Raw genomic sequence first — 13,796 nt, forward strand, 5'->3', positions numbered from 1 at the left:
TCGAAGTGTTTTGTGGCATATTTCTTTTTGTACGATAACACATTCTTGTATCAAATTTTTTTGTATATTTTTCGCCTATATTTAAGGGGTTTTTAGTGTAAAAATATTGAAAATTATGAAATTTGAGTTCATGTGATTAAAGTTCCATAGTTAGTTGTTCTGTCATACAGGGTGTCCCAGCTGAAACAGATCACCTAAATATCTCTTCTATTTTTATTAACACTTATACAATAAATTGTTCTTCCATAATATTCCTTCATCGAAACCATTCAATTTTTCCATGTGTTAATAAAAACAGGGGATATTTGTAGGTGGCCTGCTTCAGCTTGGACACCCTGTATTCAAATATTTAAATCAATTTAATTTCCTCACGAATTTATTTATCACTTGTGGCTCAGCTAAGCGTGTCCCATGGATTTAACGAGATCGAAAATGACCTCAGGAGCGAGAAGTCGAGCAAGACGCCAAGAGAACGAGTTAATCTCGTTTGCTTCGTACTTTGCGTCGCGAATTAAGAAATTTCCCGTGTAGTTTCAGTAGAAAGGGTAAAAAAGCCAGTTCGACTGCGTGCTTTGCGAAGCTCCTGAAGTCTAGTTTCAGCGGTTTCCTTAATAGTGTTGATTTTACGGTGAACTTTCCTCGCGTCGCAATTAGTAGCACCAGGCAGACTAATTGCACGTAAAGCGTTCTGCGTTCTCTGTCTTTCCGTGGCGTTTATATTAAGGAAAAGTACTGCCACTAGTTAATTATACTTCGCTGAGTACCGAGCGCTATGCTAAATCATATCACGATTCAGATGTTTAAGCAGAACTATAAATACTTAATTGCGGTTGCCAAATCGCGTTCCGATTCGCGGCTTTCTCGGTCGATTAAGACTTTAGGGACAAGTAGTGGGTATTCTGAGTTGGTGAATGGAGATTTAAGAATTCAGGAAACGTACAATCCAAAAAAAAGTTTAAAAAAGAACATTTTTTATGCGTTTCATTGTCAGTTTTCATAATGTATGTTTGTCTGTTGATTTTGAGAACTAAAAGTACACATATATTATACTTATATGTATCTTTTTTGCGAAAATTGAATTAATTCTTGGAAGACAATTTTTAGAGCTTTCAAAATTTGCTTCGTCTTTTAAATTCTATAGTGTGTTATTTTACTCTGGATATTTAAATTTAGTTCATTTAAATGTCTCATAAATACGTAAACATTCGTGGTCTGATGACTACTAATGATTTCCTGTACCATAAACAGAATTATCTCTTTTCTGTAACATAATATGATTATTAGTATTATGTATATTATTATAATATTAACAGCACATATTATTACCAATTTTGCGAATTAATTTAATTAATTGCCAGCGTTAACTAAATACAGAATAAATAATTTTCGTAAAATAATTAGTCTTAAAAAGAATGAAAAAAAGGCTTATTAAGCAGACTATTCAACAAAAATTCAAGAAAAACCATCCACTTCCAGTATTGCTACACGAGAATCTCTTCTTAAAATCGTTTCAATGGTTTTGGAACAAACCATTTCAATGTTCCACACGCATGAAACTTATTATCAGCGTTAAGCTCTCTGAAGTCTTCGCCTTGTTTCCTGAAAGAGAAACGTTCCTCGAAAAAGCCATCGGCCAATATTAATATGAAAACCGTACACACGCGGAGAAAGTGTAAAGCAAGAAAGAAATTTATCGCGGTGTCTCGGGATCGGCCGTCAGAGAAATTCTTGGCTGTCGATGGATCTTGAAATATGGCGCATCATCTCCCCTCGATTTGCTTCGAAAGCCCGCTCGATATCGCCGATGCTCCTCGCAAACGAGTCGCGTGCGATTTTACGATCCCACGCGCTGCTATTTCCCGCGATGAACTTTCGCTGGAGCGCGCTACCAGGAAAAACTCTGAACTTGTAAAGCCTTTCAAGGCTCGGCCTTCGGGCCGCGCGCTTCTTAATTGGTAAATCGCTCTTAATAGGCTCGCAGCTTTCTACGAATCGAGCTCGAGTAACTCGCGTCGACGATCTTGGATCTTTCGTTTTTTTTCTAGGAAGCTTGCCTTGTTTATTAGCTTTAAAACACTCGGAGCGTTAAAAGTACGCCGCAGAAGAGCAGAATGGGATATTAAGAGGGATACGCTTTGCTTCGATTAACCTTTTCACGACCATATATATTAGGAGATAGTCATTTCTACGTTGTTCCATTTTGAAATTGAAACTGATTCAATTAAGGCAACGATGGCCATTTATATTGCACAGAAAAATTAGGTGTAGTTATTGTGAAACTCATTGCTTTTAAAGGAGGACATAGCTTTCATTTACAGACAATATAGCATATACTGTATTTTTATATATTTCCAATTAACTCGTGCAACATTAAATCTAGATATAATTGATCAGCTTAAGGTAATATACTTTATTAAAGGTTAAGAGTATTGTAACTATTCCTATGTCAGCTCAACTCTTAAGTCCCTATAAATCTGTGTTTGTCAGGCCAAACAACCTACGTCACATGGTTTTATTTCTGAGACATTGACATTTAAAGTTATCACCTTTAATACTGTCTTATGGACTTGTGTCTTCTCGAATCCTTATTCTCAGATGAAGAAACTCTTTTAATACCTTTTCTTCCTTCTGGAAATATAGATTTTATATTCAAGACATAGGTCGTTTTACCTTACAAGAAACAGAAGCATGTCCCTTGATCCTGAAAGGGTTAACGACAGAGATTCTACTTAAACAAAAAATACAAATAAATCATGATGACATTGCGTGATGATAGCAGCGTTTCAAGGGAAATAAATAAATCACGGAGCTTTCATGCAGTCGTAGATAGGCCATAGATGGAAGGAAACGTTTTTAGAAAATGATCGACACTGTCGGTAGCGCAGTAAAAATAACGCGATGCAAAAATAGCCGCGGTGCAGCGAACCTTTCGTTAAGCTGAGGAGCTCGTGTAAACGCCACCCTACTTGCAATTGACTCTTGCTCAAGCGTGGCTCACGTCGCTGCGCAAACTTTGAACTTTCCGAGTCCCTCTGCTCGTGATTTTAATTGGTGCGTGGACTTTAATTATGCCAGCGAACGAGCGCAGTGTCGAGCACCTGTAATTTCCTTCGTTATGCCTTTCAGTGTTTGCCCAAGGCCGACGAAGCGTTACTTGCGTCCTAAAAGAGTCTCTCAGCTGATGAAAACGACGATTCGATAGTTTGTTACTCTTCGCCGCGAGGAATCGTGCCTGAGCAGAATATAAAGAGTTCTTTTTACAATGGTTATCCTCGTCGAGACTGCAGACTGAAATAACAGTGGTATCGGTGCTGTTTTTAATTCGCTAATTGAAACGATTAAGACGAAGCACGAAAATAAACGACATTATCGTTCATTTCTCATCCGCGGATACTCGACTGCAGTTACAAATAGACGCAGTTGACCTTTCCTGGTCTCTCGCTTTACAAGCCACCGCTTTGAATAACGCCACGGCTACAGAGCCGCGTGTTTGCCCTTTAATTGGGCTCGTCGACCTTAATTGCTTCGTAAATTTACAATTCTACTCTTATCTGTTCGCGCCGTCGCTGAGAATCTCAGCTTATTGAATCAGACGAATGGACATCGCGTTAGGCGGCCACTCGTTCAACTTTTTCCACGAATTAATGCGTCAGTGCTATCCCCCTGCGCTGGTTTCTCTTCGATGAAACCCTGGACGTTAAATGGCATTGGGTTCGTTTCGACACCCTTTCAGAAGCCTTTGAATCTCTCCAAAAGCTCCTACACGTTTGGCCACACCCTAATTGACCCGTCAGTTTTCATTTTGAAACTCGATTTCCTTTCCAAGCGTGGATAACGTGAGCGAAAGTGATTAGCAGATTCATTCTTTTTCTGTGTGGAGTGTGATAAATAGGGGTTTCAATGCTGTAGGAGTTTGTAGGGGAGCTTAAATAAATCGCAAAATATGTATTCTATGTGTGACTTGTGGCTTGTTCTACTAGTTTTGCTGTGTCTGACTCAAGGCAGATTCTACTGATCACGTTGTGTCTGATATGAGACTTATTCTACTAGCGCTGCTGCGTCTGATTCGAGACTTATTCTACTGACTCTGCTGTGTCTGATTCAAGACTTATTCTACTGACTCTGCTGTGTCTGATTCGAGACTTATTCTACTAGCTCTGTTGTAGAATAGAAGAAATGTCTTTCTTAGAGTAACAAATCTGAATATGTAGCTATTGTGGTATACACGTGCCAAATTAATAGTCAAAGAATTCTATAATTTTGCGAATATATAGAGGGACTGCAACAGACTAAAGAAAGTTTCAAAACACTTTGCTGCCACTTCTACTGTTTAATACTAATAAAGCTCAAAAAATCCAAAATCCTCGTACAAAATCCTTCAACCAATTTACATATATTCGAATGCTCGATAGGTCGTTCCTTTTCATCGGAAAATCGGAGTCGAGGACGAATCTGGCATGATTCAAAAGCCAGCGTTCACGGTTCCCGCGCGTGTAAACCAGGGAACATTAATCACTCGCGGTACAATAATTACCGCGTGCTTTCTCTGTGCGTTCGCTAACAATGGGCTCTCGAGTGCGTGGAGAACACGCAAGGACGCGTCTCTCCGCGCAGACAGTAAGAATTATTTAAATTCGCGCGGCTAATTATTCGGCATCCTTTGCAGTGACTTTCGCGCGAGCTTGAGAGACAGCTTGCACTTGCTTTCGACTCGCCGGGTGAAAACTGCTTGGCATAGTTTCGCCTCTGGCGAGGAGACAACGACGTTTTGACACTTGGCCCGTAGCGAACAAAGGTTGCTTGTTAATTAACTCTTCCAGCGTTGGGATCTTCGGTTTTTATTCATTTCTCGAGGAAGCTGCGCGAAATCGCGGCTCGTTGCAGCGAAGGAAGATGTTAAGCGACTGAAAACAGGCTTCTCATTATTATTACTACCGTACAAAACAATTTTTAAAAGTTTTCTTAGAAATTGCGAGTTTATTTATGAACAGTTTTCAGGTAGCTATATTTCTATTTCTAAATTCAAATCGTGTAGCACAAAGGAAAATTAAACGAGTGTTTTTTATATGGTTGAATAGGAAATTAGAAACACCTGATGATTTGCAGAATGAAGTATGAAGACTTTTTGGCAGGGAAAGGAATTCTTGAAAGAAGAGTAAAATAATGAATAATATGAATGCTTAAGATGTTAAATATCCCAGTAACTAGAGTCAGTACATACATGAAATATCAATGCAAGTAGTGGTACGCCTACAAGCATCGTAGGTGTGAGTAGATGGGGTCATCGGCAATGATAAACAGAAAAAGCCCGCGCCACCTCGGGCAAAGCTTGAAACACGATACGCCGTGAATCGATCCGTCGTGTAATTCCACTCGAATTAGAAACTTTACACCGATCGGACACGGAGTTCGATTAATTCGATTAAAAGCCCAGAAACGGTGGAACGCGCTCTGCTCGAGATCGCTTTAGACACAGGGTCTAATCCAAGATCGCTTAGACAATTTCTCCCCAGTCGGGGCGCAGAATTCGAGAGGACCAACTCGTCAGTTTCGCTTTCTCTTTCCCTTCTTTTTCCCGCGAAACGCTCGATTTGCAAGCGGTCTGTTTACTCGCCGACTCCGCGCGTATTCGTCATCGTTTGGCCGAGGCCCAACTAAGCCAGCCACTGCCAAGAAATCCTGGCCAGATTCCCTTTGGATATTCTCGACTTTTTAACCCCGTGGAATTTCCACCCCGCGACGCTTCTGTCGTTCCCCCCCCTCCCCTTGATTGAATTTCCCTAGGAAGTTTTTTGGCAGCCCTTTTCCTTCCATTCTTCTCTTCTACTTCGTTCGTTTTGTCTTTGCTCTCGATCGATCCAGCTTGTGGGAGAATAGTAAATCTGTTTTGGTAACGGTGCCCCCTTCATGCTGAGCGTAATGTGTCTCGCGTGCGTCACGGAAGCACGGTCACGCGAGAATTCGCAAAAGTGCGAGACGTCGCGAGCACTGGCGTCCCGTTACAAGAGCAACCTGCAGGTGAATTAAAAGTGGAGACAATAGAGCGACAGTTTTGCGCGGGAACTTTGGTTTGATTCAAGCTTAAGCGCTGGATCAGTGTTTTCATTGGGGGTTGAAGCTACATTGGCGTGAATTAGATGTGAATTAGGAATTAAGCGTCACTGCTCCCAAATATGATGAATAATGATGATGTATCACAGGAAGAACAAATGATAGACTATCACGAGTGGTGACTAATATAATCTGTTCCGAAATAATCTGAATTACTGCTGAGTTGCACAGCATTTTCTGCAGCCGCAAAAACAAGCCTATGGAACCAGCTTATAAAACAAACCAGACGAAAATTGGATCAATAAAGATCAACGCAAGCATCACAATGCATCACCTAGCAGGAGCTCAATTTACGATTGAGTATAATTCTCGTATTGAATTTGGCCCAATTAACTTGGCCTCATTTCCAAACATTTCAGTCTCCATGGTTGACACTTTGTAACATTCGGATCGTAAACATTCGCTTGCAACTCTGTAATCGTGTTCTTCAGCCCCTCGCGCGTCTGGTTTTATTAATAAAGAGTCTTGTGTTTCGTGAGAATCGTTCAGTGCATTCTCTCAGCCGCCTCTCGAGCATTGAAAACGTGGGCGCAGGCGTATCGTCGCGCGATCGGGGCGGCCAACAGGATGACGTCTCGTATCTTCATTCACTGGAACACTTAATTACTGCGTAATCTGTCTTGCAATCGTTTTTCTCGTCGCTGGAAACCCTCGCGACGATCGAGCCGCGAGAAAGTCCTCGATCGTGTTTATATTCCTCAGCGTATCATCGCGTTGATTTTTAGGAAAGTTATCAATTAGGTCGAGTGACGCTCTGAAACCGTACACTCGAGCGTCGTGTTGCACCGTGCTCAATCGTATTTTCTGATAATCTGGACATGGCGATCGACTTTCTAAAATCATAGTTTCGCAATGCAAAACGTGTTTCGCTCTTTTGCACCGTTGTCGGTCACCTGCGACGCAAGTGGTCCAAAAAAAAAAAGAAAAAATTTGTAGCATTCCGTAATTGGCGTGTCCTGTTTTCTACAGGACCTCGATTATCGGAGGACGAGACTCACTTCGAAGTGCACCGAGTTTCGTAAATGCCACTCAATCGCGGAGTCCATTAGAAAACGCTTAGAAGGGTTCGGGGATGAGATTCTTATTTAACTGTTTCGAGCGTGGAGAATGCTAAGAAATCGTTCTGAACAGATGTCTGCTCGGTTTCCAGGTTACTCACAAAGTGACGAGTCAGGTGATGGTCCTGAAGATGAACCAGCTGCCAGCGAACAGGCCGAACATGCTGAAAGAGGTCCAGCTGATGAACAAGCTCAGCCATCCGAACATACTCAGGTAAGTCGAATCGAAACGGCACACTTTTGTTAGCCAGAGAAACTCTATAGTTAGAGTGCAGAGACTGTCGCTGGAAGTTGTCTTTATGCGTGTGGCCAAATGTCCTCAGCCATCCTTGAAGCTTCAGGGTCTGATTAACGAACCATTGGACGTGTGGGATGTCACATCGCTATCGTTCTCTTTGGCGGAATTTTAAACGAAACTTGCCAAAGTAAAGTTGTCTTTTTAGGTTTCGGGGATCCACGATATTATTTCCTCAACACAAATCCAAATCTTTTAATTTTCAGTTTTAGATACATGGTCTGACGTATTCCATGTAATAGATATGTTTTTTTTGCTCTCATTTGACTATGTAAAATTTTAGAATGAAATCTGATAATATACTTCATCAACCAAAAGTATCACAAGTAGGAGACTACATTTAAGTATGCAGTTAGCGAGATAGCACAAATTACTTGCTGTATGTGTAATATAGGACAAGGGAGATATACATATTTAATAATAATAGAACAGTTACTATATTAAATGTAGATAAAGAATAAAAGGATCAGTTCATATACATGAATAACAAAATGGAAAGTGATAAGGAGACAGGTGGTCCCATACTTTCGATTGACAGTGTCACACCTAGTTTCTACGTGTATATGAGGCACTGAATGCGAAAGTGGACTTAGCCACATTTTCCAAAAATTGAGTAGCATTAATTTATCACAAAACAACCCAATTTTTTCAATTTTTCAAGGTGGTCGTCTTGAACATCACCTGCAAAGGTAATTAAAACAGAAAATTCATTATATCTCATAAACGAAGACAGATAAGACACATGTTCACATGACTTTGTTTCATCCTTTTCAAGCATACAATCAACTCCCGAAGTGGATCCCACATCTGACGAAACACCCTGTAAACGCTAATCTTGACACAAAAGCCATAGGTAGCCAATCCTCTAGCGTTCCAAGAGCCATCCTTCAAACAGCAAAGTGTAGTCAGGGATCGAGCGAAGTCGGCTCTCTCGAAAACGGTGGATTCAAGTTGACGCAACTCGCCCTCGCCAGTTACGACACGAGGCTAATGCCAAAAGAGTTCCGCGGTTTGCGAGTTACGAGTTATGACATAATGGCGGGGCGCAGAGCCGCGACGACGACGCTCAGCTAGTCCCTCTGCGCTCTGCATCCGCGGCGACAACGCATTCCAACGATATAAACGGCTTGGCCCAGATTCGGCTGCGTGCGCGCGACCAAGCGAGCGGCTGTTTATCTCGCGCCGACTAGCGGATCTTATTTCTGGCATTTCTCTTGTTGAAGGCTGCGAAAACCGCGGACATCGCCAGTCAGTAGCACGTCCCCGCTGCGGTCGAGTGAATCATCCTCATTGAAAAAAGGGTCCATCGGCGATTAATCGCGGAATCAGGCGCGGACGATGGTCGATCGATTTCGTAAGACTTGGAACGATGTACGCGACAGGTGTTCCCGTCCCGTTTCTGGGATTATGGATGAATGAAATCGGCCGATACTCTTGGGATACGGGCCACTTTCGGTGTAGCGTAAATGACTCGGGTCTCTAGTCAATCGGACGTCTTAACTGTTTTAGATTTGGCGAGCGAGATCTCGATTTACGCTTCTGCTCTAGAGTATTAGGATATGTATAATATAGCTGAGAGCCAGATTAATCTAAGTCCTTTTTTTTTCAAGATTTAGTTTTTTATAGGACTTTGCTTTTTTTTTCTTCATTTTATTAGAATGACAGGAATTTGGTTAATTTACGTTATAAGTGAAGGAAATTTCATAGTATCAATTGCTTCAAACAGTATTTTTAAAAAATGCTGTACCTCAGAGCTAGACTAACCTGAGTTCATTTTTTTCAAAATAAAGTTTTTTACAGGATTTTATTGCTATTTCTTCGTTTTGTTAGAACGACATGAATTTATTTCAGTTACGTTATAAATGAAAGAAATTTAGTGGTATAAATTACTTCATATACTATATTAAGAAATGGGTAATTGTATTTGTTTTTCTGCTCTCTTGAGAAATAACAAAAAAAGACTTGAGTAACATTGGCTCTCAAGTACAATATTGTTTTTCATGAATTTTTTTTTGCTATCTAAGTTGGGAATATTAAATCGCTTTTTTCTTTTAATTCGCTTTATTCCATCGTGAATGCATAGGTATATCTACCTATACATATTTAGTGAACTCTAGGTACATGGATGTGAGTGATTTAGTTGTCTGAAATCTAGAAATTATTGTCTATGTTTTTATGACATTCCTCATTGTGTTTTGTTCTGATATTTTTAAACAAGGTTTAAGGATTCTAGAAAGTTGTAGAAAAACAGTAAAAATATATAACATCTGACACAATTCAGAGGTAATAATGAGGGTATTCGGAATCGTAAAAGTAGACATAAAAGTAAGAGGCAAATATGCAGATAAAAAAAAGTCTAAATATTATTTAATGGCCTTGATAAGACATTTACTATCTATTTTTTTTATTTCTTGTGATCAAGTGTCTTAGTGTCTTAACTTTTTAGCGGGGGTTAATTAGTACTTTTGTTCTTTTCTCTCTTGATGTTATTAAGATTTTTGCAAGTAGGTAATAACATTCGTGCTCGCAACATGAAATTCTTGTGTCTTCATGCTTTGTTGAGATTTGATAACGAAGTATAATGATAGCTTACAATTGTACCCAATCAGAACGTGACTTTAGGTATTGAAAACTTTGGTTGAAGTTTCTTCAGATGAAAAGTAGTTCGTGTCTATTGATATAAGATCTCGAACGAATGTAGATCCTTCTAATCGATATAGATCTATTATCAACCAGCAATTATTTTATATTGCGCCTGCCTCGAGACAGCTTACGTACTATCTTTCAAGTGGTTGAAACACATTACAGCATTCCGACAAAATAAGTTTTTGTCTGCATGTACAGTTCTTTAATTATAACTATTGCACGTATATATTAAAATTACATTACATAAGTATGATTCAACATTGGCACCATTACATCACGAATATTTTTATATCCTCATAAGAATAGAAAGCACTATCTTCTGTAATTTGAATTTATAGTTCCATTACTTTCAACTCCACATTATTTCTCACATATTTGAAACAGGTATTATTTGCAAAAATTTTTCAATTCTGTCATATATCTATTCTCAAACAAAAAAGAAAGATTCTGTTATTTAAAAAAAAAATTTAATAAGCTAGTAGGTACCATTTTCTCAAAACCTCAACATACAGATCCAAAACTCATAAATCTAATTTTCTACTTTTTACTATAACAAACATTTGTCTCATCGTAACAGCAGCATAATATTTCCAACAATAAAGTTGCTCAAGCGAAACTCTATTCCTCTTAAAACTATAACACGCTCCAAACTTCTGACTGGCAGTGTACATCGATACCGAGAAATCGAGACACGATACGATAATATTTATTGTTTCTCGCGTAGAGGATCGCATATATCTTATCTTGGCGTTTAGGAAGTATTAACGTCGGTTCTCCTGACACCATTAAAACACCAGCTCGACTGTTCCGCGATCGAATCGATATGTAACTCTGTTCGAGCCCTATCTCTTCGACAAAGGGAGAACTGTACACATTCTGCTACGATTCTCGGGATCGCGTGCGAATTTCGTGGCGCGAATAGTCGCACGATCGTAACGTGGCGACGAAGATTGTTTCGATGGTTGTATCGAGAGAGGATATCGCCGCGATAAAGATGAATTAGTCGGCATTCATCGTGGAACGCGTTCACGCGCTGATATTAAGATATCGCCTCAATTGTTTACGTCCGGCAGTTGTTGCGATAAATCTACCACTCTCGATAATACCCTGCGAACTTATTACTGGCGTTGACGTAACTTCTACGTCTGGAAAACGGGGTGGGAAAAGAATCTGGGCGACCTTTGGCTCTCCTTAGTTTTTGTCAGCTGCAACTCTTCATTAAGTGTGCAAATTAATTCAGTGTCTTCTGGATTACCCATCTTTGGTCAGAGTTATTATAAATTCAAATATTTTCTCGTCCTCTGACAGGTTTCAACAAATTCCAGTTGATTCATGAATCTGGACCACAATATAAAACACATGGGAATATTAAATGAGTTTGATGAGTAAGATAGTATTTTACATTTTCAGAGAGTACGAAATTTTTAACAATTAGCTTCGTACTGTTTCATTCGATCGAAAACTTTTTGCCAGGGGTAGTATTTTCGTAGCAATCTCGATAAATGCATTTCCCTGAAAGCCATCGAAGTAGATCGAGTCAATCAAATCTGCTCCACTGCTCCGTTTCCTCCAGCCTCCACATTTTTATCACACTGCACAGATAACCTCTTCGATGCTTATAAGTCACAGCGATCCTAGACTCCATCGTGAAACGGCATCGCGTCGAAGTGACGGACCGTTTGTAAATGAAGACATTAGAATAAATGTGCCGCTAATTGGCGCTTATCGCGACACTGTCGCGTTAAGAGTATGACGTCTGAATAATGAATCGTTGAAGCTTCAACTTTGCCCCAGAGCCACCTGCTCAGTTATCTAATCTGCGGTTGAGATCGCTGAGTCAAACGAGCTTTCCTTCAGCGACGATACTATCTTCTGTCCCCGTGAACCTATAAAACGATAAACCTCTGGCAATTATTCGCCTCTGCTGACAACGCGTAGACGACAGGGAGATAAATCTGATCGGATTCACTCTAATGAAGAGGTTAACATAAAATGTGTGGCAGCGACGTAATAATGAATGGGCTGTCGGGAATTTTATCTCGCGGGGACAATAACAGATTTTTGTTGTGTTCGAAGCAGGAGTTATCGATTCAGGGGAATACAGAGGGTAGTAGAGTGTACACTCCGAGACAAAAAGATAGCATGCTCTAGAAACTCAGTATTTCGCGATCATTTTAAGTGTTTATGCGTTCTGTGTAACAGATTTATTTATATTTCAGGTATAATAGATAACAAAACACTTAATTGAATATGAGAAAATGTTTTAACACTTTATGGAAACCTTTTTATTCTGCAAAATCTGTTTTATGGGTTTTAGAAATACTATACGTAATTTTTTTAATCCTCGTACGACGAATGTAGGGTCACTTTGACCCTGAATATAGTACAAAATGTCAAAGGTGTAATAAATTTATTTATAAGAAGCTTCAAAACATATACTTATTTCATGTAGCAGGTATACAGAAAACTAAGAAAAAATAGAGTATAGGAAGTTCAAGCTATCTTTTATAAATATCTCCTCTGTTTTTAACAACACGAAATTTTAAAAAACTAAAAAAAAAAGATATTTTCCCTTCGAAACCATTCAAATCATGATATAGACGATTTTCGTGTCATTAAACACAGAGAAGATACTCAAGTGTCCTGTTTCAGCGTGGGCACCTTGTACAAGGTTTGCCATCTTTTTGTAGCGGAGTGTGTGTTAGCTCGTGAGGAAAATTAGTCAATAGTGCAGCGAGCTCGTATAGCAGTCGATGAGGCGCCAATTAGATCTAATGAGAGGAAGCTCGATCCGAGCGAGAAAGGTGCCCGCTGCCTTTTAACCGATCCAAATTTTCCGGTCTCTTGGCTCTGACAGAGCATCGAGCGATCCTCTCGCATGGCCATCATGCAGAACGAGGAAGCTTCGTTTAGAAGCTTGGTGGAGTGTCAATAGAGCACCGTGTCGAATCGATACGAGTTCCTTAATCGCCTTACCTTTCCTCGGCCAAGTAAACCGCTAACGCTCCCTCGCGCGGGGAAATCAGCTTGCGTTCTCCTGTGAAAGCCAATTCTTGGAAGTATTCACGAGCAAGGTCGTTTTCGGAATAATTAATCTCCAGTTCCGCGGAGAACGCGATTAGTCGCTGTTGGAGCTAGCTGCATTGTTTGCATGTTTCACGTTGAAATTATCGCGGCAGTGGCAATGATCGTACGAATTGCAGAAGTCTACGTTAGACGCGAAAGGTTAATGAGTTTAACGAGAACGTTAAAGATACTGAAGGCTGTTGAACAAGAATATAAAGTTTAAGTGAATGTTAAACAGGGGAAAATTTTTAAATCGTGTTAGAAACGAGATTCTGTATAATTTTGTGTAGAATAATACCATATTAAGTAGAAACTACTTCGTTTAAAGAAAAACATATTGTTTCTTATTAAGAAACTCAGAACTGCCCATTAGAGATTCTCATAAATAATGCATTTTATTTCTCATTTAGTCAGTGAACTAAAGTCAGCAAGTTAAATATCAGTAGATATTTTTTGAGAATAAAAAACAAGCTTAAAAATTGTGCTGAAGATGAGAAATGGTCATAAAAAATAATCTGTGTCTCAGTAACTGAATATTAATTTTAGTAATAGTAAGAAAATAATACCTCATACTCCTCATGCATCGTTCTCTTAATAAACACAGTATTCTAAACACCATT

General features: G+C 39.6%; 1 protein-coding gene across 1 annotated transcript in view; it reads left to right on the forward strand.

Annotated features, from left to right (window-relative positions):
- Window positions 1-13,796, forward strand: part of Cdi (serine/threonine kinase) — a 33,634-nt gene that overhangs the window by 13,758 nt on the left and 6,080 nt on the right. The window contains exon 2 of the mRNA XM_076382162.1: window positions 7,262-7,383. Within this exon, the coding sequence (XP_076238277.1) occupies window positions 7,262-7,383 (122 nt within the window). The remainder of the gene's footprint in view (window positions 1-7,261; window positions 7,384-13,796) is intronic.

The sequence above is a fragment of the Calliopsis andreniformis genome, chromosome 1 (assembly GCF_051401765.1).
Source record: "Calliopsis andreniformis isolate RMS-2024a chromosome 1, iyCalAndr_principal, whole genome shotgun sequence".
In the NCBI taxonomy this organism is placed as follows: domain Eukaryota; kingdom Metazoa; phylum Arthropoda; class Insecta; order Hymenoptera; family Andrenidae; genus Calliopsis; species Calliopsis andreniformis.